The 21,928-nt window shown below is 41.2% G+C and overlaps 2 protein-coding genes across 3 annotated transcripts in view; both read left to right on the forward strand.

Moving 5' to 3' along the window:
- rnf41 (ring finger protein 41) overlaps positions 1-19,162 on the forward strand; it is a 117,068-nt gene extending 97,906 nt beyond the window's left edge. The window contains exons 4-7 of the mRNA XM_028798608.2: positions 11,745-12,016; positions 12,571-12,706; positions 16,840-16,943; positions 17,045-19,162. Of these exons, the coding sequence (XP_028654441.1) occupies positions 11,745-12,016; positions 12,571-12,706; positions 16,840-16,943; positions 17,045-17,399 (867 nt within the window). The 3' untranslated portion in view covers positions 17,400-19,162. The remainder of the gene's footprint in view (positions 1-11,744; positions 12,017-12,570; positions 12,707-16,839; positions 16,944-17,044) is intronic.
- The window catches only part of dgkaa (diacylglycerol kinase, alpha a), a 185,120-nt gene that overhangs the window by 102,807 nt on the left and 60,385 nt on the right, over positions 1-21,928 (forward strand). The gene's annotated exons all lie outside the window — the stretch shown is intronic.

Raw genomic sequence — 21,928 nt, forward strand, 5'->3', positions numbered from 1 at the left:
TTTGTGTCTGATTAAATTCTGTAATTGCTGTAACTCCTTGCTGGGTTGGTGCCATGAATGCTGCTTCTCTGTATTTTCTGGTTTACTGTGCTTTCATAAATAAATGTTTTATCCCCCATTAATAAACTGGATGGCTTGTTGAATAATTTAATCCATGGACCGCACAAAGCATCCACAGTAGGGGGGTGGCCAGGAGGACCTGGGGTTCACAGACATCACTGTAGTTCTCCATATTATTACAGGACAACGCACCAGTGGCATTATTCAATAATATTGTAAAAATAATTTTAAGTTTGTCTGATTGCCTGTCTAATCATATAATAGGCTATCAGACTGAATGTCACTATTCAAATGTAAATTAGCAGTTGTTTGTTTTCCTTGTAGTAATTTAGCATTATGTTGGTTGAGATTCTATGCAGTATTGCTGTATTTTACAGATTTTATTGCACATCACATCCAGAATACACCAATTTGTATTTTTGAATGGTTGGTTTGTATTGGCATTCCTAAAACGGAGAGTCACTTCCTGGCATAAATCTCTACAACCCAGCTGCTCTGCTTTTAGATTTACAGTTGTAGTAATAAAATATTTTTCAATGATTGTTCTTGTATCCTGCAAGTCATCCTTGAACCTCACAACCCTGATTTGTTGCTTTTTTCATGTTAGAGCAATTAAGCCTTCATCTCGGCAAACAGAAGCTGCCATCATTTTCTCATTAAAGACAATGAAAAATAATTGAGACATTTCTAATTTTTCCTTTTGTCATCATAACAAATCTCCTTTTCAAAGAGCTTTTTTAAATATGAGCATTGCTTCTTTTAGTTATCTGTGCCAAACCAGCCTTGTAATGGCTCCTGACTTGACACACAATGCCTGAAACAATGAAGCGCAACAGAAGAAAATTTTCAGGTCACCTGTGTTAGATTTTTTTATAAGGGAGAGAAAGAAAATCAGTTTATTTTAGTGCCATCCTATAAGTTACTCCTGGGATCAATTCCCCCGTCCTGCAGGACTGGACTGACGTCTCATGATGCAATGTATAAAGTTGAATCTTACACATTTGGTTTTGTTTATTTTTTTAATCTGACCATGGTATTTGTTCTTGTGCTTTACTTTAATATTTTGTTCTTTATTGTCTAACTTAGCTTGATAAACACCTGTAAAATGCGTCTGAGTATTTATTGTGAAACTACTATGTTGAAAAAGGGTACTTCCTAAATATCCACAAGTATATACAGTGTATAAGTTCTCCCACGGATAACTCGGAACTTGATTTTACCATATAATTTCTGGTATGTTATAATGTCGGTGGTATAAGTCGAATGAGGAAAACTCTCGCTATTGGTCCAAGACATTATGATATGCCAACGCTCCCTTGAGAGAGTAACCATGGAGCACACTTTTTATCTATGTATTATGTCTACATGACCACACGGTAATACCTGAACTATTCCGAAGCGGCGTTTGCACTGTTTTGTGTTTTTTTGTATCTCACACCCTCATACTCCTTTATCGTAAGAGCATCCCTTATCTATGATCAGAAGAAAATATGAAACTGGTTTTAAATAAAACATCGTTGAAGTAGCGAAAGAAATTGGTACTGTGCTGCTGCTACAAAATTCAATGCATCTAAAAAAACTAATGCGAGATTGGAGGAGGCAAGAAGTGTCGCATTTTTGAATGGGCATATAAATTGGGGTCTGATTTTTATGATCAATTTTTGGGTTTCAAGACCCAACTTATACACGAGTATATATGTTAAACATAATGAGACGAAAATGCTTAAAGTCATTACAATGCAACATTTAGTACATTCAGTTTAATTTTTAAACCAATTAAAGTGATCTTTAGGAGGAAAAAGAAACGTAGCTTGGGGGATTTGGGGTGTAGTGGTTTGAAGGATCGATGATTGTGTTCAACCTGTTTAAGCATTCACAAGTGATTTTTGTCCAAGTTTCTGATGTGTGTTATAGGTAAAGAAGCAGTAGTGTCCCCAGCTCCACTTTTTTGATTACATCACCATTCCTTCGCAGTGAATCCTGTTCTTGTAAATGGCTTTGCTTTCAAGTGTTGCCTTCTTTTGACAGCTACAGTTTCCAAGTGCATCTTTTAAAAATACAGTGTGAGTCGTAACCACTTCATGCTTTAAAAACGCAAAAATTAAGTATAAAAAAATTAAAAATGGCACATATGGTAGTTAACATGTATGTAGTACCCTGAATTGTTAACTTGCAAATGAATGTATTTGAATATACGCATTTTTTAATTGAGTATTCAAATCTACATTTTTGTCTATAGCTTAGATACAGATATATATAGCTAGATACAGATACAGTGCATCCGGAAAGCATTCACAGCGCATCACTTTTTCCACATTTTATGTTACAGCCTTATTCCAAAATGGATTAAGTTCATTTTTTCCTCACAATTCTACATACAACACCCCATAATGACAACGTGAAAAAAGTTTACTTGAGATTTTTGCAAATTTATTTTAACATAAAAAAAACTGAGAAAGCATATGTACATAAGTATTCACAGCCTTTGCTCAATACTTTGTTGATGCACCTTTGGCAGCAATTACAGGCTCAAGTCTTTTTGAATATGATCCCACAAACTTGACACACCTATCCTTGGCCAGTTTTGCCCATTCCTCTTTGCAGCACCTCTCAAGCTCCATCAGGTTGGATGGGAAGCGTCGGTGCACAGCCATTTTAAGATCTCTCCAGAGATGTTCAATCTGATTCAAGTCTGGGCTCTGGCTGGGCCACTCAAGGACATTCACAGAGTTGTCCTGAAGCCACTCCTTTGATATCTTGGCTGTGTGCTTAGGGTCGTTGTCCTGCTGAAAGATGAACCGTCGCCCCAGTCTGAGGTCAAGAGCTCTCTTGAGCAGGTTTTCATCCAGGATGTCTCTGTACATTGCTGCAGCCATCTTTCCCTTTATCCTGACTAGTCTCCCAGTCCCTGCCACTGAAAAACATCCCCACAGCATGATGCTGCCACCACCATGCTTCACTGTAGGGATGGTATTGCCCTGGTGATGAGCGGTGCCTGGTTTCCTCCAAACGTGACGCCTGGCATTCACACCAAAGAGTTCAATCTTTGTCTCATCAGACCAGAGAATTTTCTTTCTCATGGTCTGAGAGTCCTTCAGGTGCCTTTTGGCAAACTCCAGGCGAGCTGCCATGTCCCTTTTACTAAGGAGTAGCTTCCGTCTGGCCACTCTACCATATAGGCCTGATTGGTGGATTGCTGCAGAGATGGTTGTCCTTCTGGAAGGTTCTCCTCTCTCCACAGAGGACTTCTGGAGCTCTGACAGAGTGACCATTGGGTTCTTGGTCACCTCCCTGACTAAGGCCCTTCTCCCCCGATCGCTCAGTTTAGATGGCCGGCCAGCTCTAGGAAGAGTCCTGGTGGTTTCGAACTTCTTCCACTTACGGATGATGGAGGCCACTGTGCTCATTGGGACCTTCAAAGCAGCAGACATTTTTCTGTAACCTTCCCCAGATTTGTGCCACAAGACAATCCTGTCTTGGAGGTCTACAGACAATTCCTTTGACTTCATGCTTGGTTTGTGCTCTGACATGAGCTGTCAACTGTGGGACCTTAAATAGACAGGTGTGTGCCTTTTCAAATCATGTCCAATCAACTGAATTTATCACAGGTGGACTCCAATGAAGCTGCAGAAACATCTCAAGGATGATCAGGGGAAACAGGATGCACCTGACCTCAATTTTGAGCTTCATGGCAAAGGCTGTAAATACTTATGTACATATGCTTTCTCAATTTTTTTATTTTAAAATAAATTTGCAAAAATCTCAAGTAAACTTTTTTCACATTGTCATTATGGGGTGTTGTGTGTAGAATTGTGAGGAAAAAATGAACTTAATCCATTTTGGAATAAGGCTGTAACATAACAAAATGTTGAAAAAGTGATGCGCTGGGAATACTTTCTGGATGCACTGTACCTTTCTAAGCGATACCTAGTGAATTCAGATTGCCACAGGTGGACACATCACAAGAGGATGCACATGACCATACTTTGGAATGCCACGTCAAAGGATCTGAATACTTAAATTGAATGAAAGATTTCATTTTTTGTTTATTAATATATTTACAACCCTGTCTGAAAACATGTTCACTTGTTATTTGGCATTATTGCATGGAGTCTGATGAGCAAAAATGGCAAAGTTATCCATTTAAAATTATGTTGTAGATTTAAAGTGTGCAGAAAGTGAAGAGGTCCAAATACTCTGACTCCTCCACTGTGGATTTTATGTATGTGTGTGTGTGTGTGTATATGTATATATATATATATATATATATATATATATATAATATATATATATATATATATATAATATATATGTGTGTGTATATATGTGTGTGTATATATATATATGTGTGTGTATATACAGTGGTGTGAAAAACTATTTGCCCCCTTCCTGATTTCTTATTCTTTTGCATGTTGTCACACAAAATGTTTCTGATCATCAAACACATTTAACCATTAGTCAAATATAACACAATTAAACACAAAATGCAGTTTGTAAATGGTGGTTTTTATTATTTAGGGAGAAAAAAAAATCCAAACCTACATGGCCCTGTGTGAAAAAGTAATTGCCCCCTGAACCTAATAACTGGTTGGGCCACCCTTAGCAGCAATAACTGCAATCAAGCGTTTGCGATAACTTGCAATGAGTCTTTTACAGCACTCTGGAGGAATTTTGGCCCACTCATCTTTGCAAAATTGTTGTAATTCAGCTTTATTTGAGGGTTTTCTAGCATGAACCGCCATTTTAAGGTCATGCCATAGCATCTCAATTGGATTCAGGTCAGGACTTTGACTAGGCAACTCCAAAGTCTTCATTTTGTTTTTCTTCAGCCATTCAGAGGTGGATTTGCTGGTGTGTTTTGGGTCATTGTCCTGTTGCAGCACCCAAGATCGCTTCAGCTTGAGTTGATGAACAGATGGCCGGACATTCTCCTTCAGGATTTTTTGGTAGACAGTAGAATTCATGGTTCCATCTATCACAGCAAGCCTTCCAGGTCCTGAAGCAGCAAAACAACCCCAGACCATCACACTACCACCACCATATTTTACTGTTGGTATGATGTTCTTTTTCTGAAATGCTGTGTTCCTTTTACGCCAGATGTAACGGGACATTTGCCTTCCAAAAAGTTCAACTTTTGACTCATCAGTCCACAAGGTATTTTCCCAAAAGTCTTGGCAATCATTGAGATGTTTCTTAGCAAAATTGAGACGAGCCCTAATGTTCTTTTTGCTTAACAGTGGTTTGCGTCTTGGAAATCTGCCATGCAGGCCGTTTTTGCCCAGTCTCTTTCTTATGGTGGAGTCGTGAACACTGACCTTAATTGAGGCAAGTGAGGCCTGCAGTTCTTTAGATGTTGTCCTGGGGTCTTTTGTGACCTCTCGGATGAGTCGTCTCTGCGCTCTTGGGGTAATTTTGGTCGGCCGGCCACTCCTGGGAAGGTTCACCACTGTTCCATGTTTTTGCCATTTGTGGATAATGGCTCTCACTGTGGTTCGCTGGAGTCCCAAAGCTTTAGAAATGGCTTTATAACCTTTACCAGACTGATAGATCTCAATTACTTCTGTTCTCATTTGTTCCTGAATTTCTTTGGATCTTGGCATGATGTCTAGCTTTTGAGGTGCTTTTGGTCTACTTCTCTGTGTCAGGCAGCTCCTATTTAAGTGATTTCTTGATTGAAACAGGTGTGGCAGTAATCAGGCCTGGGGGTGGCTACGGAAATTGAACTCAGGTGTGATACACCACAGTTAGGTTATTTTTTAACAAGGGGGCAATTACTTTTTCACACAGGGCCATGTAGGTTTGGATTTTTTTTCTCCCTAAATAATAAAAACCATCATTTAAAAACTGCATTTTGTGTTTACTTGTGTTATATTTGACTAATGGTTAAATGTGTTTGATGATCAGAAACATTTTGTGTGACAAACATGCAAAAGAATAAGAAATCAGGAAGGGGGCAAATAGTTTTTCACACCACTGTATGTGTGTGTATATATATATATATATGTGTGTGTATATATAATAATGTGTGTGTGTGTCTATACATTTTAGTAGCTAGTAATCCACAAAGGGAGAACATTTGTATTATATACACATGCACACACAGTTGGGGGGGGGGTCGGTGTTGTCTTGTTTTTGACAAGATGATGCTACAGTTGGTATGTATAAGCATAGTAAGTTATTCTGTCATAAAAAAAAAATTAAATAACCAAGCTTTTACCATATGAGCAGAGACAGTGTTTTGTGGTGCCATATAAAGGAGTGCTTATGCTTTTAACTGCTTGCCTTTTTAAAGAATCTGAGTTTGTGTGTGGCTGGATTTATCAGCAGGGAATTTGGTTGACAGGGACTTCCCTGAAAGTGGAACTCCAGGTGTGATTTTTCACTTTGTTTACTTAAGTATATAAATGAAAAAGGAGGCTATACGGAGGAAGTTTTTCTGGTTTCGAATTAATCAAGGCAGATCTTTTTTTTTTTTTTTTTTTTAACACTTCAATCTTTTTTACACTAAAATTAACTTGCTGATAATGACATACAAACCGGGCCTTCTGGCAATGTGTATGTTTTTTCAAACACTTTATCAGTGAAACTGAAAGGAAAGAACAGTTGCAGCTTTCTGGGTGAGCTCATTTTAATTTTGGTATAGTGCTTTTCATTGATCTTTTTTCTCCATTCTTTTTACAATAATTGGAATTGGTTGCACCAGGTCAGACTGGTTCATTTTCCCAATTTGAAGGAGCTATGTTAACACAGAAGTGTGGACTTTGCCAGACATGCAACTCAAGCTGCCATTCCTTGCAAATTTAAATTTTCCTTTTAGGACTTCAGATGCTGTGAGACAGTTTTTTGCCATTTTTTTTTTTCCTGTTAATTTGGATAATGTTCAAGCAGTCTTGAAAGTGGAAGTAAGTGAATTTCAGTGCAATAGCAAACTTATTTTTAAGTTTACTAAAGTTTCTTTGCTTCGCTCTACAGATTGTACATGACTCAGGGTTTCTTCCCTAGGCTTTGCAAGCCTTCTGTGCTCATGGCATCATTATTTGGTAGCACATACAGTTGCCAGCAAGTCTTATCACAAATGAAAATTAGCAAAAGCAAGTATAGAAGCGAACCAACAGATACAAATCTTTGCAATAAATGAACTGTTGTAACAACCAGATTCTTAGTTGATATTAGCAGTTTGAGCAGCAGCAAGCAGTTCCATGTTCATGACCAGAAGAGTGTCCCAGTGAGATCACTTTACTTTAAACTTACTGTCAAACTGGTGCTTTGGCATTGCTTTTAGTAAACCGTTTTATTTTTAAAACATCTCTGAGAGCAATTTTAAAAAAAAAATGGAATGTTTGTCAGTAACACGTGCTGCATTGCCTGGGTTCAGAGGCACACCTAGACTTAATATAGTCCACTGTATGAGTCATTATTTACAAAAGAGTTTGCCCACCCCTGTTTAGACTAATATAATAATCAAAGGTACAGATGAACTGGAGAGTTCAGTTAAAGATGAGAATGAGAGTGTAGATCATAATAGAATGACATGCTTTTGAGTCCCTTCTTAACAGGTGACCTCTAGAGAAGTACTTCCCTTTTCACCTCTGCAGACTCTCTGCATACCACCTTAAAGTCATCTTCTTACTAGTACCAACAACTGGCATCTAGTGCATAGACTTTTCACAATAACAAAAATCATTACTTATTAATATATATTTTTAATATATTTGTTTCTGATTTTAACTTATTGTGTTGTCCTGCTTCATACTAATTTCCAACTTTAATGTAATGAGTGCGCTTGCTCTTTGTAGCACAGTTTCTGCAGGTTTGGTAAAATGCATGGCTGTTTTAATCTTAAGCTGTTCTCCATAGAAAGTCTCTGTCTGTACTTGGATTTTAGTACATTGAGTGCAGAAAAGTCGCTCTCATGGAGGTATGTGATTAGAAAATGCAACAGGAACTTCACAGCCACATATGAAAGCTCTGGATATTCAGTATGAAAAATGCAACCAAATGTCAGCTAGCAGTTTGTGTTGCTGTTCACTTTTCAAATCTCTGTTCACAGCAATCTCTCTTGCTGACTTGGGGAGGGGAGATGAGGAGTGGGGGTGCTTGTGCAACAGCTGATATAATTGTAAACCAATATTCAATTGCAGGAAGGTACACATGAAACTTCTCATCCAGATGTGTGAGATGGTCATTGATGTCTTGTTTGTTGCACTCTACCAGGCCAAGTTGGTTGGCAAAGACAAATTCGTTCTGGGAAGGAAAAACCTGGGTATTATTGTCCATCATAGATTGAGGAAAATGCAAGCTTTTTTTTTTTTTTTTTAATCATCGCCCAAATTCTCTCATGCACATTAAATATATTAGGCAGATATTTACATTATTTAAATGAGAGAAAAAATGTCAGTAAGGTAGTCTAACCACAAGATCCAATTGGTGTCATGAAAGTACGCTGGAAGGTGAAATGGATGAGAATAAAGGAACCTCATTTTGTAACTCAAAAAGCAAAAAAAAATTATTTGAACACTTTACCTCATGAAGACCAACGTACTTAGGTGTGAAGTAGCACAGCTGAAAATGTACTTGGATTCAGTGGACTTGCTTTAATGACATTTAACAATCTTACCAGCATTGTCCAAAACCCCTTTTAGACTGGTTAGCCTGGCCTTTGTAGCGAAAGCTTCCCTGTGTTTGCTAAAGTGGGTCCAAGTTGCATCAGGGGCAACTGCCTGAATACGGATTGCTACCCATTGATTTGGCACCGTCCACAGACCACAAACACTGGTAGTTGTAGGTAATTGTCACTGGGTACTGATAAAAGTGTAGCCCAGCTTGGTGAATTTGTCATCATTTTTATGCCACCTCGCCAGACTGTTTTTTCACTTGGTCACTTGTTTCTTCATTGTTGTTGCTGTGGAATGTCGACAAAAGCCGATTGGAAGCTCTCCTCTGTCCCATAAGAAACGATCGTTTCTGGTGCTGCTTTGGGTGTGTTGCAGGTAGCTGTGCTAGAAGATTTAGTCTTATTCAACTTTAACCACATGTTAATTCAGTTTCAGAATTAAGCTGCCTAGTTTTAGAGAAGATGTAACACAATTTGTCTGCCAGATGCAAATAATAAGCAATTGTGCTCTTTTCCCTCATTGGAACATTTGAATGAGACAATGGTTTTCAGCAATTGTAAATTAAGTTACATACTATATATACACTAGGGGGCATATGCACAGTGCAGATCAACAGAGAAAATGGATGTTCTGTTGTAAAATTCACCATTAAATTTACAATTGTTCCCATACCCCTTGGAGAGTCTTTATGTATCCATGGGAGGACACGTACCACACTTGGAGAACCACTGATCCAGAGCAAAGCACCACCTGTCTTGCACATATAGTTTCTTTCATTGTAAACACCAGCGCAATGTGGGAAATGAGTTTTCTGTAATGCATTTTATATCCGTTTCATCCCAGGTCTAAGCACAGTGTCCTAATTGGACAGTCTTAGCCTTGAGCGGAGGAAGTTTGGTTAGGACCTAATTCAGATTGTGAAAACTATTCAGAGGCATTGATAAAGTGGGTTCAATCGAATTCTTTTAGCTAAATGCTGAATTGGGTACTCGAGGACACTCATGGAAAGTAAGGGGAAGTGTATTTAAGACTGAAGACAGGAAGTACATTTTCATACAAAGAGTTGTGGGAACAAGCTATAGAAGCATGTAGTGGAGCAGGAAAACTCTTTAAACAATTTTTTAAAAACCATCTGGATGAGATATTGGGACAGCTTAGCTATTAGCTTACCAAATGAGCGACAAATTAACTGAATGGTCTCCTCTTGTTTTGTCAAACTTCTTTTGTTCTTATAGCAAGTACAAAATAGAGGGTGGGTTCTCATCATAGTAATAATGTGTCAGCATCTTTGCAATTGGCAGATTTATGAGCGACTTTATTTACAGTGCATCCGGAAAGTATTCACAGCGCATCACTTTTTCCACATTTTGTTATGTTACAGCCTTATTCCAAAATGGATTAAATTCATTTTTTTCCTCAGAATTCTACACACAACACCCCATAATGACAACGTGAAAAAAGTTTACTTGAGGTTTTTGCAAATTTATTAAAAATAAAAATACTGAGAAATTCCATGTACATAAGTATTCACAGCCTTTGCTCAATACTTTGTCGATGCACCTTTGGCAGCAATTACAGCCTCAAGTCTTTTTGAATATGATGCCACAAGCTTGGCACACCTATCCTTGGCCAGTTTCGCCCATTCCTCTTTGCAGCACCTCTCAAGCTCCATCAGGTTGGATGGGAAGCGTCGGTGCACAGCCATTTTAAGATCTCTCCAGAGATCTGGCTGGGCCACTCAAGGACATTCACAGAGTCGTCCTGAAGCCACTCCTTTGATATCTTGACTGTGTGCTTAGGGTCGTTGTCCTGCTGAAAGATGAACCGTCGCCCCAGTCTGAGGTCAAGAGCGCTCTGGAGCAGGTTTTCATCCAGGATGTCTCTGTACATTGCTGCAGTCATCTTTCCCTTCATCCTGACTAGTCTCCCAGTTCCTGCCACTGAAAAACATCCCCACAGCATGATGCTGCCACCACCATGCTTCAATGTAGGGATGGTGCCAGGTTTCCTCCAAACGTGACGCCTGGCATTCACACCAAAGAGTTCAATCTTTGTCTCATCAGACCAGACAATTTTCTTTCTCATGGTCTGAGAGTCCTTCAGGTGCCTTTTGGCAAACTCCAGGCGGGCTGCCATGTACCTTTTACTAAGGAGTGGCATCCATCTGGCCACTCTACCATACAGGCCTGATTGGTGGATTGCTGCAGAGATGGTTGTCCTTCTGGAAGGTTCTCCTCTCTCCACAGAGGACCTCTAGAGCTCTGACAGAGTGACCATCGGGTTCTTGGTCACCTCCGTGACTAAGGCCCTTCTCCCCCGATCGCTCAGTTTAGATGGCCAGCCAGCTCTAGAAAGAGTCCTGGTGGTTTCGAACTTCTTCCACTTGCGGATGATGGAGGCCACTGTGCTCATTGGGACCTTCAAAGCAGCAGAAATTTTTCTGTAACCTTCCCCAGATTTGTGCCTTGAGAAAATCCTGTCTCGGAGGTCTACAGACAATTCCTTTGACTTCATGCTTGGTTTGTGCTCTGACATGAACTGTCAACTGTGGGACCTTATATAGACAGGTATGTGCCTTCCCAAATCATGTCCAATCAACTGAATTTACCACAGGTGGACTCCAATTAAGCTGCAGAAACATCTCAAGGATGATCAGGGGAAACAGGATGCACCTGAGCTCAATTTTGAGCTTCATGACAAAGGCTGTGAATGCTTATGTACATGTGCTTTCTCAATTTTTTTATTTTTAATAAATTTGCAAAAATCTCAAGTAAATGTTTTTCACGTTGTCATTATGGGGTGTTGTGTGTAGAATTCTGAGGAAAAAAATGAATTTAATCCATTTTGGAATAAGGCTGTGAATACTTTCCGGATGCACTGTACATAGGTGTGACACCAGTGTATGGTGCAAGTGATCTCCTCATTTCAAAATCTTTCTAGAATGAGTTAGTTGTTGCCATTGACTTCTGCGTTCCTCCCTTAACATCCAAGGCCAGGGTGAAACTGGTCTTTTTTCTTGGGTCTGTTGCCTTCTTGTCTTCTGACGATTTTTTTTCTCTAACTTCTCAGGCTCCACACTGTGAACATGCATTCTGCAATGCCTGCATCACCCAGTGGTTCTCTCAGCAGCAGATCTGCCCAGTGGACCGAACAGTGGTCACTCTTGCGCACCTGCGGCCTGTACCAAGAATTATGCGCAACATGCTCTCCAAGCTCCAGATAACCTGTGACAACTCTGTGTTTGGCTGCAGTGCCATCCTGCGGCTTGACCAACTGCAGTCTCACCTCAAAGACTGTGAACACAATCCCAAGAGGCCAGTCATGTGTGAAGAGGGCTGTGGGTATGTATAAATGGGTCAGGTGCCCAGTTTTGGATCGGGTGGTCTTATGTTTAGTTTCCTGAGTCGGCACAGCTTGCAAAGCTGTTCCTGCTGTTAGGGTTTAGCTAGAACGAATGAGTTGTGTTATAGACTTGGACACACCTGTACTACTAAGCACTGGGCAGCATTAGTTATCCAGTGATGTTGATCAGCTGCAGCGGTTTCTGTTTCTTCCCACTTGAAGATGTTTTTATGTCTGCTGTAAATATCATACACCGGGTCTTAAGTGGCCTGCCTTTATTTATTTAGTTTTTTTTTCTGTTTTTGTGGGTGATATTCATCACATTGTGGTTTTAGAATGCAAATGGTATGGCAAATGCAGAGTTTGTCCGACTAAATTATCCTACACTCTGGCGTAATGCCCTGCTGTTGCTTCCTGTTTGTGGTGTTTGGAAATGAAAAATGAAGTCAATTGTTTTTTTGTTTTTTTTAATAATCAAGACTGCTTGGCATTTTGCAATATCCCTGGAGTCCTTAATTGTTACCGACATTAACATCCATCTACTCCCTTACAGGCTTGAGATGCCAAAGGATGAGCTACCAAACCACAAATGCATTAAGCACTTGCGCATAGTAGTGCAGCAGCAGCAGACCAAGATAGCCGAGCTGGAGAAGACGGCAGCTGAGCATAAGCACCAGCTGGCTGAGCAGGTATGGTGTGTGAGTGTATTTGGGGATGGGGTACTTACTTTTTTTTAAGGCACTGTATTTGCCCCTTCCTAATCTGCTGTTTTTATATATTTTTCACAATAAATGACTTAAGATCTTTAGAGTAAATTTGAAAATAGATAAAATGAACCAGAATGACCATATAGCACCACTTCTAAATTGCTACTTAATATGTTCAAGTTATAAAGTTATCCAGCAACTGTATTGCCCATTTGAAATTGTAAATTTCCCCTAACCAAAGTACATTGATAATTTAGACTCTACTGAACACAGCCATCCCTGTTAATCTAAACCTCACAGTGACTGTGATGTTGTCGCCACAAGGTGTCTAAAAGAACACTGGGCCTCAATCAAAGAAAATTCCTGAAGAGAAAAAAGATTCTTTAAACTTACTAATTAGGGAAGAGTTATGAAGCCATTTTTAAGGTTGTGGTACTCTTAATGCACCACAGTGAGAGCCATTATCTAAAAATGGAGAACATTCGAACAGGAAAGACCAGCCTGCCAAAATGACCCCAAGGGAAATTGCAACGACTTATTTAAAAAGTCACAGAAAATCCTATTCCCAGAAGAATATCCAAAGAATTTAAGGCTACTCAGGCCTCGGCTAAGGTTAGTGTTTGTCTCCAGACTGAGGAAAAATGTGATTGATTGGGAGAGTAGTAAAGTGAAAACATCTGCTATCCAAGAGCAACATAAGTGCTCACCTCACATTTACAAAGAAAACACCTGGATGATCTCCAGGCTTTTTGGAATAATGTTATGTGGAGAGATGAGTCTAAATTAGATCTCTTTGGATGACACGGGTCTCTCTATTCAGTTAAACAGTAAGAATAACAGACCTACAATAAAACATAGGGATGCTAGTGTGATGGTTGGCAGATTCTTTAAAAGTCTTGACATTATTGAAGGAATCATTAATTTTGCACTTTACCAAAAGTTCTTAAGAAGAATGTCCTGCCATCTGTTTGTGACCTGAAGCTGAAAGGCAATGACCCAAAACACAAAAGCAGGTCTATAAACAGAATGGCTTAGAAAGAAGTTTTACAATGGCCTATTCAGATTCCTGTATTGAACAAACTAGAGATGCTGTGGCAGGACCTGAAATGAGCAGTTCACACTCGCAAATCTACCAAGCAGATCTGCAAGGAAGAGTGGGTGAAAATTCCTCAAAAGCCATGTGAAAGACCAATATCAAACTATAGAAAGCATTTAGTTATGATTACTGCTGCTAAAGGTGCTGCAACCAAATATTGAGACTATGCGGGAAATTGCTTTTTCATGTGGGTGATAGGACTGTTGAATTATTAAAGTCCTGATTTAAAAACTGTTGTGTTCACTCAGGTTCAAATTTAATCAAATTTTGTATTTCACATACTGTATAATTTGTTTGTAGTGAAATGCTTAGTGGCTCAACTCCAATGATTGCCTTTAAAAATAATGTAAAGGGACAATAACAATAAATTACTTCATAAATATCAAATATCATTGACAGAATTTTAAATATGTGATCAATAATAACAAAATAAATAACTTAGTTGTGAGTTACCAATAGGGCATTGTGTAGATTTGGACACTTTCCTTATTTGTGATGCGTATTGACTCTGGAAAAAGCTTTTCCTCAGTCTCTCTGAAGTGGACTTTAGGTGGCAGTACTATTGACCTGACCACTATGTACTTACAAAGTACAGCAAAGAGGCCGTTATTGGGATTGCTGGTATTACTGGTATCTATCTTTGCCCTGGTCTGACATCATTTGGTGTAGATGTCCTTGAAATTGGAAAGTGAATACTCAGTGAGCGGTACACTCGCTTGTAGAGCCTTGCAGCCCTGTCCCATGTGGTGTCCAAACCAGACATTAATACTTCCTGTCGGGATACTTTCAGTGCTGGATGTGTACATGTTCTTTAGTAATTACGAGGGCAGCCTAAAATCCATGAAATCTCTGAGATGGTAAAGCTATCATCCTGCCCTTTTTCACCAAGTGTTGGTTTAATGTGGACACCAAGGTATCATAATTTGTCCACCCTCTCCACGTCAGTGTTAATACTTTTGGTAGTGCCTTGCTATGTGGTTGCGAGACATGGATGCTATCCAGTGACCTGAGATGAAGACTAGACTCCTTTGGTACTGTGTCACTTTGGAGAATCCTTGTGTACCACTGGTTTGACTTTGTGTCGAATGAGCAGTTGTTCATGGAGTCCTGAATGAGAAACATTGCTTGCATTGCGAGGGAACGTCGGTTACAACACTACGACCATGTGGTGCGATTCCCCCGAGGGTGATCCGGCTCACAGGATCCTCATTGTTGAGGACCTGAGCAGCTGAACCAGGTCAAGGGGATGCCCACTGGACCATGAGTCTGCCAGGGGGGGTTGCCAACCAGTATCGAAGGCTGTTTCGTCGTGTGGTGGGTGCGGCAGTGCGCTTTACCAGTGCATGCTCCCCAACCTGATCTGAGTGCCTCTGCTGTTTTCTCCCATGTCCACAATTGGCTTCTTTTTCTTTCTGACATTCAGGCGTAGACTATTTTCCTGACACCAGTATGACAGACTCCACACTTCATCCAGGTTAGGCTGTTCATTGTTTTTTTTTAGATATCATGACAACCACAGCTGTGTCATCAGCAAACTTGACAATGATTTTAGAGTCCTGTGCAGCCTTACAGTCATGTGTGGAGGAAGCACAGCCCTGTGGAGAGCGTGTGTTGAGCATGAGAGATGATGAAGAGTGGTCACCCACTCAAACCACTTTGGGTCTGCCCAGCTACACAATGAAGTGCTCAGACACGGGTCTTGAACTTTATGATGAGCGTAGAGGGGATTATTGTGTCAAATGGAGAATTGCATTCACATAGAATTTCCTCTCTTGTTGTCAAGGTGAGTCTGTATTGTATGATGGTATCCTCTGTGGATCTACTGGAGCATTATGCAAACTGTAACGGATCCAGTTTTTTTTTTTTTTTTTTTGGCAGAAAAGAGCATATGTTATTTATTTATTTATTTATGTTTGTGTAGACTTTTGTACTAGTCTTGTACTGTGTTAGCCATTATGTATGTAGTGAGAAGTCAAGCAAAATGACACCTTTTATAGCAGGGGTGGCGAACTCCAGGCCTTGAGTGCCGCAGTGGCTGCAGGTTTTCATTCTTACCATCTTCTTCATTAGTGACCAGTGTTTGCTGATGATTACTTCTTTTAATTAACTTGACTCAGGCCCCATAGTTGTTTCGTTTTTCTTTAATGAGCAGCCAAACAATAATGAGAGACAAAACAAACCACCACATGACCAGCTCCCCTGTGCCCATCACACAATATCTGAAATTAAAGAGAGGTGATGGTCTTGGTTGATCTCTCAGGTCACCAAAACATTTTGACGGTGCTCTTAGAAAGAACAGAAAAACAGTTTTCGAAATGTGTGCTATGGCAGAATGAGAGCAGCAACAAGCCATGGAATTAAAAAAAAAAAAAAAAAAAAGGGTGTAATTAACAGCAAGAATTGGCTTCTCATTAAGAAAGTGATTGGAGTGAAATTGGTTGGAGTTTGAAGCCCCAGATTAGCTGGTTATCTGTTAGCTTGTTTCACATCTCATTTCTGCTTGGCAGTCATTTAATGAAGAAAAGAATCAATTCAGAGGGCTGAACTCTTCTAACAGGGCTATTAAAGTGATGGGGGGAAAAAAGTTAATTAGCAGTGAAAACTGCTCACTGATTAGGAAAAGGGTTAGAATGAAAACCTGTAGCCACTGCGGCACTCCAGACCAGGAGTTCGCCGTCCCTGTTTTATTGGCTAACTAAAAAGATTACAATATGCAAGCTTTTGAGGCATCTTGCCTGAAAAAGGGGTCCTAAGTTGCCTTGAAAGCTTGCATATTGTAATCATTTTAGTTAGCCAATAAAAGGTGGCATTTTACTTGACCTCTGTGTAGCCTTTCGAAACAATCCATTGCTTATAGCATTAGTGCTCATTCTCTAATATGTTTCACCTGTAGGTCTGAGGCCATTCATTGTGTAAAACTTGTAAAAACAGGATACAAGGAAAGGGCAAATACTTTTTCACAGCACTGCGGTGCCAGGATGCAGGGTCTTCTAAAAACTACACTTCATTTCTTTTCTAGAAACGTGATATTCAACTATTGAAAGCTTACATGCGAGCAATTCGAAGCGCCAACCCCAACCTACAGAACCTTGAGGAGACCATTGAGTATAATGAGATTTTAGAGTAAGTTGGTGTTTTTGTGCCTCTCACCTGATTTTTGTGTGCGCTGGTCAGCCATGGTCACCTTCTTCAATTTTATTTTTTTTTATTTATTTTTTTACCAGATGGGTGAACTCCTTGCAGCCTGCAAGAGTGACTCGCTGGGGTGGAATGATCTCAACACCAGATGCTGTACTGCAGGCAGTGATTAAGCGTTCTCTCATCGACAGTGGCTGCCCCTTGTCTATCGTCAATGACTTGATTGAAAATGCCCATGAGCGCAACTGGCCCCAGGGCCTGGCCACCCTGGAGACACGGCAGATGAATCGGCGCTACTATGAAAATTATGTTGCTAAGCGTATCCCCGGCAAGCAGGCAGTAGTGGTGATGGCATGTGAGAATCAGCACATGGGAGAGGACATGATACTCGAACCTGGACTTGTTATGATATTTGCACATGGAGTGGAGGAGATCCTATAATCCACGGGAGCTGGAGGGTGAGGGTTTTCGGGTTGTTCAGCACAGCTGATTGGAGGAAGAGGAGCAGCGTTCAGTCATGTTATGTGTGAATGGCTTTACCCAAAAAAGAAACGAAAGGCACTATGGCACATGGCAGGCAAATAAGTTGCCCCTTCTCTCCTTAACGCCCCATCTCATGTGTCTGAGCTCGTTTCCATTTCCCAGGAGAAGCTTTAAGAATCTTCAGGGTGGCTGCACTGAAATTAACCAACTGAATGCTGTGTGCTTGGTATGCATAACCTCTCTGCTCCTGGCATAGGCCCCTGCCATCCATTGGACCACTTGGCTGTCTCACTGGGTTCTCTTAAGGACACCCACCCGAGTGTCAAAATTTTCTGGCTTATTATTAGAGCAAGAAGATTTGTGAATGTTCCAGAAGTCTGCATTTCATGTACCTGCACCTTGGTGCAGGGCTGAGAGCTCACATCACAGCTGTGTCAACTATTCAGAGAGATGAGTTAGGGGCCTATAGTCAGATATCAGATTTAAAGCCCAGCCCATGCCAACACTCTTGGCTGGCACTCTGTGTTGCCATCCTGTCCAGTTGGGCTTGCCATTTCTAGGATAAGGGCATATGAGGTTTGAAAACTGGGGAGTGCAATCTGTCATATTAAAGTGGAGGCATTCCTCCACATCATCCCAGAAAATCTAGAAGGACCATTCCTGTGTGAATATTACCCACTCTTCCACTCCAGCTTGGGTTCCACAACATGATGATTAATGTAAGACGATATATACTACATCCCAGGAGGTTCCAGTTCAAAGAAGGGGACAACATAGAGTAAACTGTGGAGTCCCGAGGAAGAACTTTGCAAATAAGTGTACCTCACAGAAGAACCCGTACCCACCCATGTCTCTGGTATTCCATCTTCTAACCCTCCTTGTGATGATGGGCCTGTCCCTTAGTAGCTGCTGTGTTTTCTGTTTTGTTTTTTTTTTTTTTTGTTTTTTAAGCGGTCCCCACTTTCTCGCCTACCATGCTCTTGTTTCTGTTCCTTTCTGCTCTCTCACTTGACCTTTTCTTTTACTTCCCTTCTCTATAAGTATCTTTGCCACAATTTTTGGGTTTCTCTTTCCATTCATCCCTTTGTGAGTGTTGGCTCCACCCCTTTCCACTTGTTTTACTGCTGGCGCCACCCCTTTCCATTTGTTTTTTTCTTGGTCCTTACATTCTTTGGCTGTCAGCCAGTTGACGGTTGCCAGGATTTTTTTTGTGTGTTTTTGTTTTTGTGGTTGGTTATTTTTTGTATTTTATATATATATATATATATATATATAAAAATACATACCCGTTTGTCGGCACCACTAAAGGGTCCAGGATATATTTTTTCCACTACCCCCCACCACGTTCCCACGTATGGACTTGTTTCTGTGACAAGTGGGCACCTTATGTTCCACATGTTGTTCTTGTGTGTCCTCTCAACATTTTTTTTTTTGACCTCCCGAAGGACTTTTAAGACATTCTGATTTCAAAAGTAGTGGGGATTATGATTGAAGTACCACCTTCATCCATGGGATGCAGCAAGACTGACCATTTTGAGCCCCAGCTTTCCACACCCCACTACCAGTGGGCAGTTAACCCCCCCCCCCCAAGTGCTTGTGCATCTTGTGTTAATCCTGCCATGACATGCTTCAAGCTGTACATCCTTGTCTTCTCACTGACCGATTGTCCCTGATGTATGATAACCTGATTTATTAAAATGAAAAAATAAAAAATAAAAAGAAAGCTGAAACAGTGTCCTTCAGTTGTGTTTGCTTTGTTTGGGTGGGCACCGGTGCCCAGGTTGGCTGCACTGCTGTTTTTCCAGTTTGTTGGTAGCTTCTCCTGTGGTCTTGAGGTGAGACTCTCTTGCTCTTACAGTGAGGACCTCTATTGCGTCAGCTGCTGTGGCTTACACCCCAGCTTCTTGGTTTTGTAAGCCATGTTGGCCGAGTGTTTGTTTTATACAGTAGTCAAAATCACCTTATCTGAGCTTTGGCTGTGACATGCGTTTGTTTCTCTTCTGTGGTTACATATCATCATCTCTGTGGTTGACCAAGTGACCACGAGCAGCCTCAGAAAATAATGAAGATTTGGCTTCTGACTTCCTTGAATTTGTGTAGCTAGCAGCTGCCTTTTTGTTTCTGGCTTGGAAAGCTCTTTCCTTCCTGCTGCCTAATATTTTTAGCTTGGAAAGGAGGGCTGGCCATCAGTTTGTTACCACAGAAGGGCAACATGCCCATTCCATAATTTGGTTCTCCTGTTGGGACCCTCTGACCCTGACATGAGTCTCCATGTACCCCAACAAGTTGACTTGTTCCTAATACTGGTGACCCACCCAACCTCTGACTTGTTCACACGTCCATTCTCTCTGCACCAGATTGCATTTGAGCCGTCCTTTTGAATTTGTGTCACGCCGCTCAACAACATCCTGGCACTTGTGCTCTCGTTTCTGAAGGCGAGTGACAGCATGTCTGCAGCCGGAGACACAAAAGCTGCCGCGCAAGCACCTGAACCCGCCTCCGCTGCCTTGTTTTGGTTTCCTGTGTGGGCAGGGGGAGCCTGGAGCAGGAATGGGTGCAGCAAGCCCAAGTGTGTGTATGTGTGTGTGTGTGTGTGTGTGTGTGTGTGTGTGTGTGTGTGTGTGTGTGTGTATGTGTGTGTTTGTGTGTCTGTCTGTGTCTCTAGAGAATGCTCTGCTGGTGGTCTCATTTACGGTTAATGGGTATGGTGGCACTAAAGTGGCTTTTTGAACTTGGGTCTGTCTCTGTAACCATAGTGCATGCCGTGGTGGGCATCTCCTTTGTTAGCTTTTGACTAGAATGACGGGTGTGACCTTTGACCTTTTGTTCAATCCACTGATAAACCTCCATATGTGCTGCTTTTGTGCCATCACATGTCACACAAACCACCTGTGCCATTTGGCCACCCACTCAGACTTCTCCAGGCATTAGTGATTACCAGTGCTGACCTGTGGATGATGTGTCTTTTGATTTGGGGTGCTGTGGGGGTGAAGGTGCAGGCCTGCTCACCGCACCTTGTGGTTTGACTTACCATTTGTTTCTTGCTTCTTTTTTTTTTTTTTTTTTTTTTTTTTCCCCTTCTGTGAAGCGGATGTGCGTCGCAATTTCCACCATAAGGCATGCCCTGCACGTCTCGTGCCTTGGCGGTTTTGTGCAGCTCTTGCTGAGCTCACAATTCACTGAAGAGCAATGATGGCAGGTGGGATCTGCATGGGGGCTGACCTGGAGAAAGAGCAGCCTGGCTGGGCCTTACCCTGATCATCCAGCCTGGGCTTTTGGTACTTCATCCTGAGTGTGATGGCCACAGGCTAAATATCTTGATGGCCTGTTGCCAAAAGAACAGGAAAGTCCAAGATGAAGCTGCGAGTGGCTTGAACCTGTGTATGGGGAGGGAGGGGGTGGGCGGGTGCTGCTGGTCAAGTCTTGAGAGGGTCAATTCCAGTAACCGTGAATGGCCTGATCAAGACTGGAATGCTTGGAAGCAGTAGGTTAGGTTAGGTTAGGTTTCTTTATTTAGTCATGTTTACACAGGAAAACATGAAATGCCCATTCCATAACATGAAATACCCATTCCCACTAGCCAGGGTCATTTTTCTTTTAGTCAAGTGAGGAGGTGCTACTGACGGTGGCAGCACCCAGGTGAAATTCTTATACTGCTGGATCAGTTGAGTGGCAGAAAGACATAGGATAGGCACTATATAATCGATGGATGAATAGATGAAAAGGCACTATGTAATATAGAGAGTGTAATGAGGCTGAAATGAAGAGAACCCACTGAGATAGATAGATAGATGTGAAAGGCACTATATAATAGATAGATACTTTATTAATCCCAAGGGGAAATTCACATACTCCAGCAGCAGCATACTGATAAAAAACAATATTAAAGAGTGATAAAATGCAGGTATAACAGACAACTGTATAATAACGTTTACCCCCCAGAGTGGAATTGAAGAGTCGCATAGTGTGGGGTGTGGGGGAGGAATGATCTCCTCAGTCGGTCAGTGGAGCAGGACGGTGACAGCAGTCTGTTGCAGAAGCTGCTCCTGATAAGGGCCTCACAGTCCTAAACCCGACTGGTCACTAGTGATTGGGTCAGTTCTCCTTTAGCTGGCCAAGATGGTTGGACTTTGCACTGCACATCCAGCAGGTCCGAGACAGGCCATGTATGTGAGAGGGGCATTGCCCAAGTCAGTGTTTTTTTTTTTTTTTTTTAAGCTGGTGCCAGCTCGATGGATTGAAGTGAAGGGCACTATATGCTCGATAGATGGATGTGTTCATCAGTACCAAGTGGGCACATGCAACTGACAGAGGCACCCCCAATTTAATTTCTTGTCTATGTCAGGTAGTTGGTTGTGAAAGGCACTATATATTTGACTGCTATGAAAGGGAATGTATAATTGACAGGCAGGCAGATGGATAAATGGGAAAGGCACTAACTAGGGGGTAGTGTAGCATGACTGAAATGGGAAGAGCTTGCTGCAAAA

This window comes from Erpetoichthys calabaricus, chromosome 3 (genome assembly GCF_900747795.2).
Source record: "Erpetoichthys calabaricus chromosome 3, fErpCal1.3, whole genome shotgun sequence".
Classification (NCBI taxonomy): domain Eukaryota; kingdom Metazoa; phylum Chordata; class Cladistia; order Polypteriformes; family Polypteridae; genus Erpetoichthys; species Erpetoichthys calabaricus.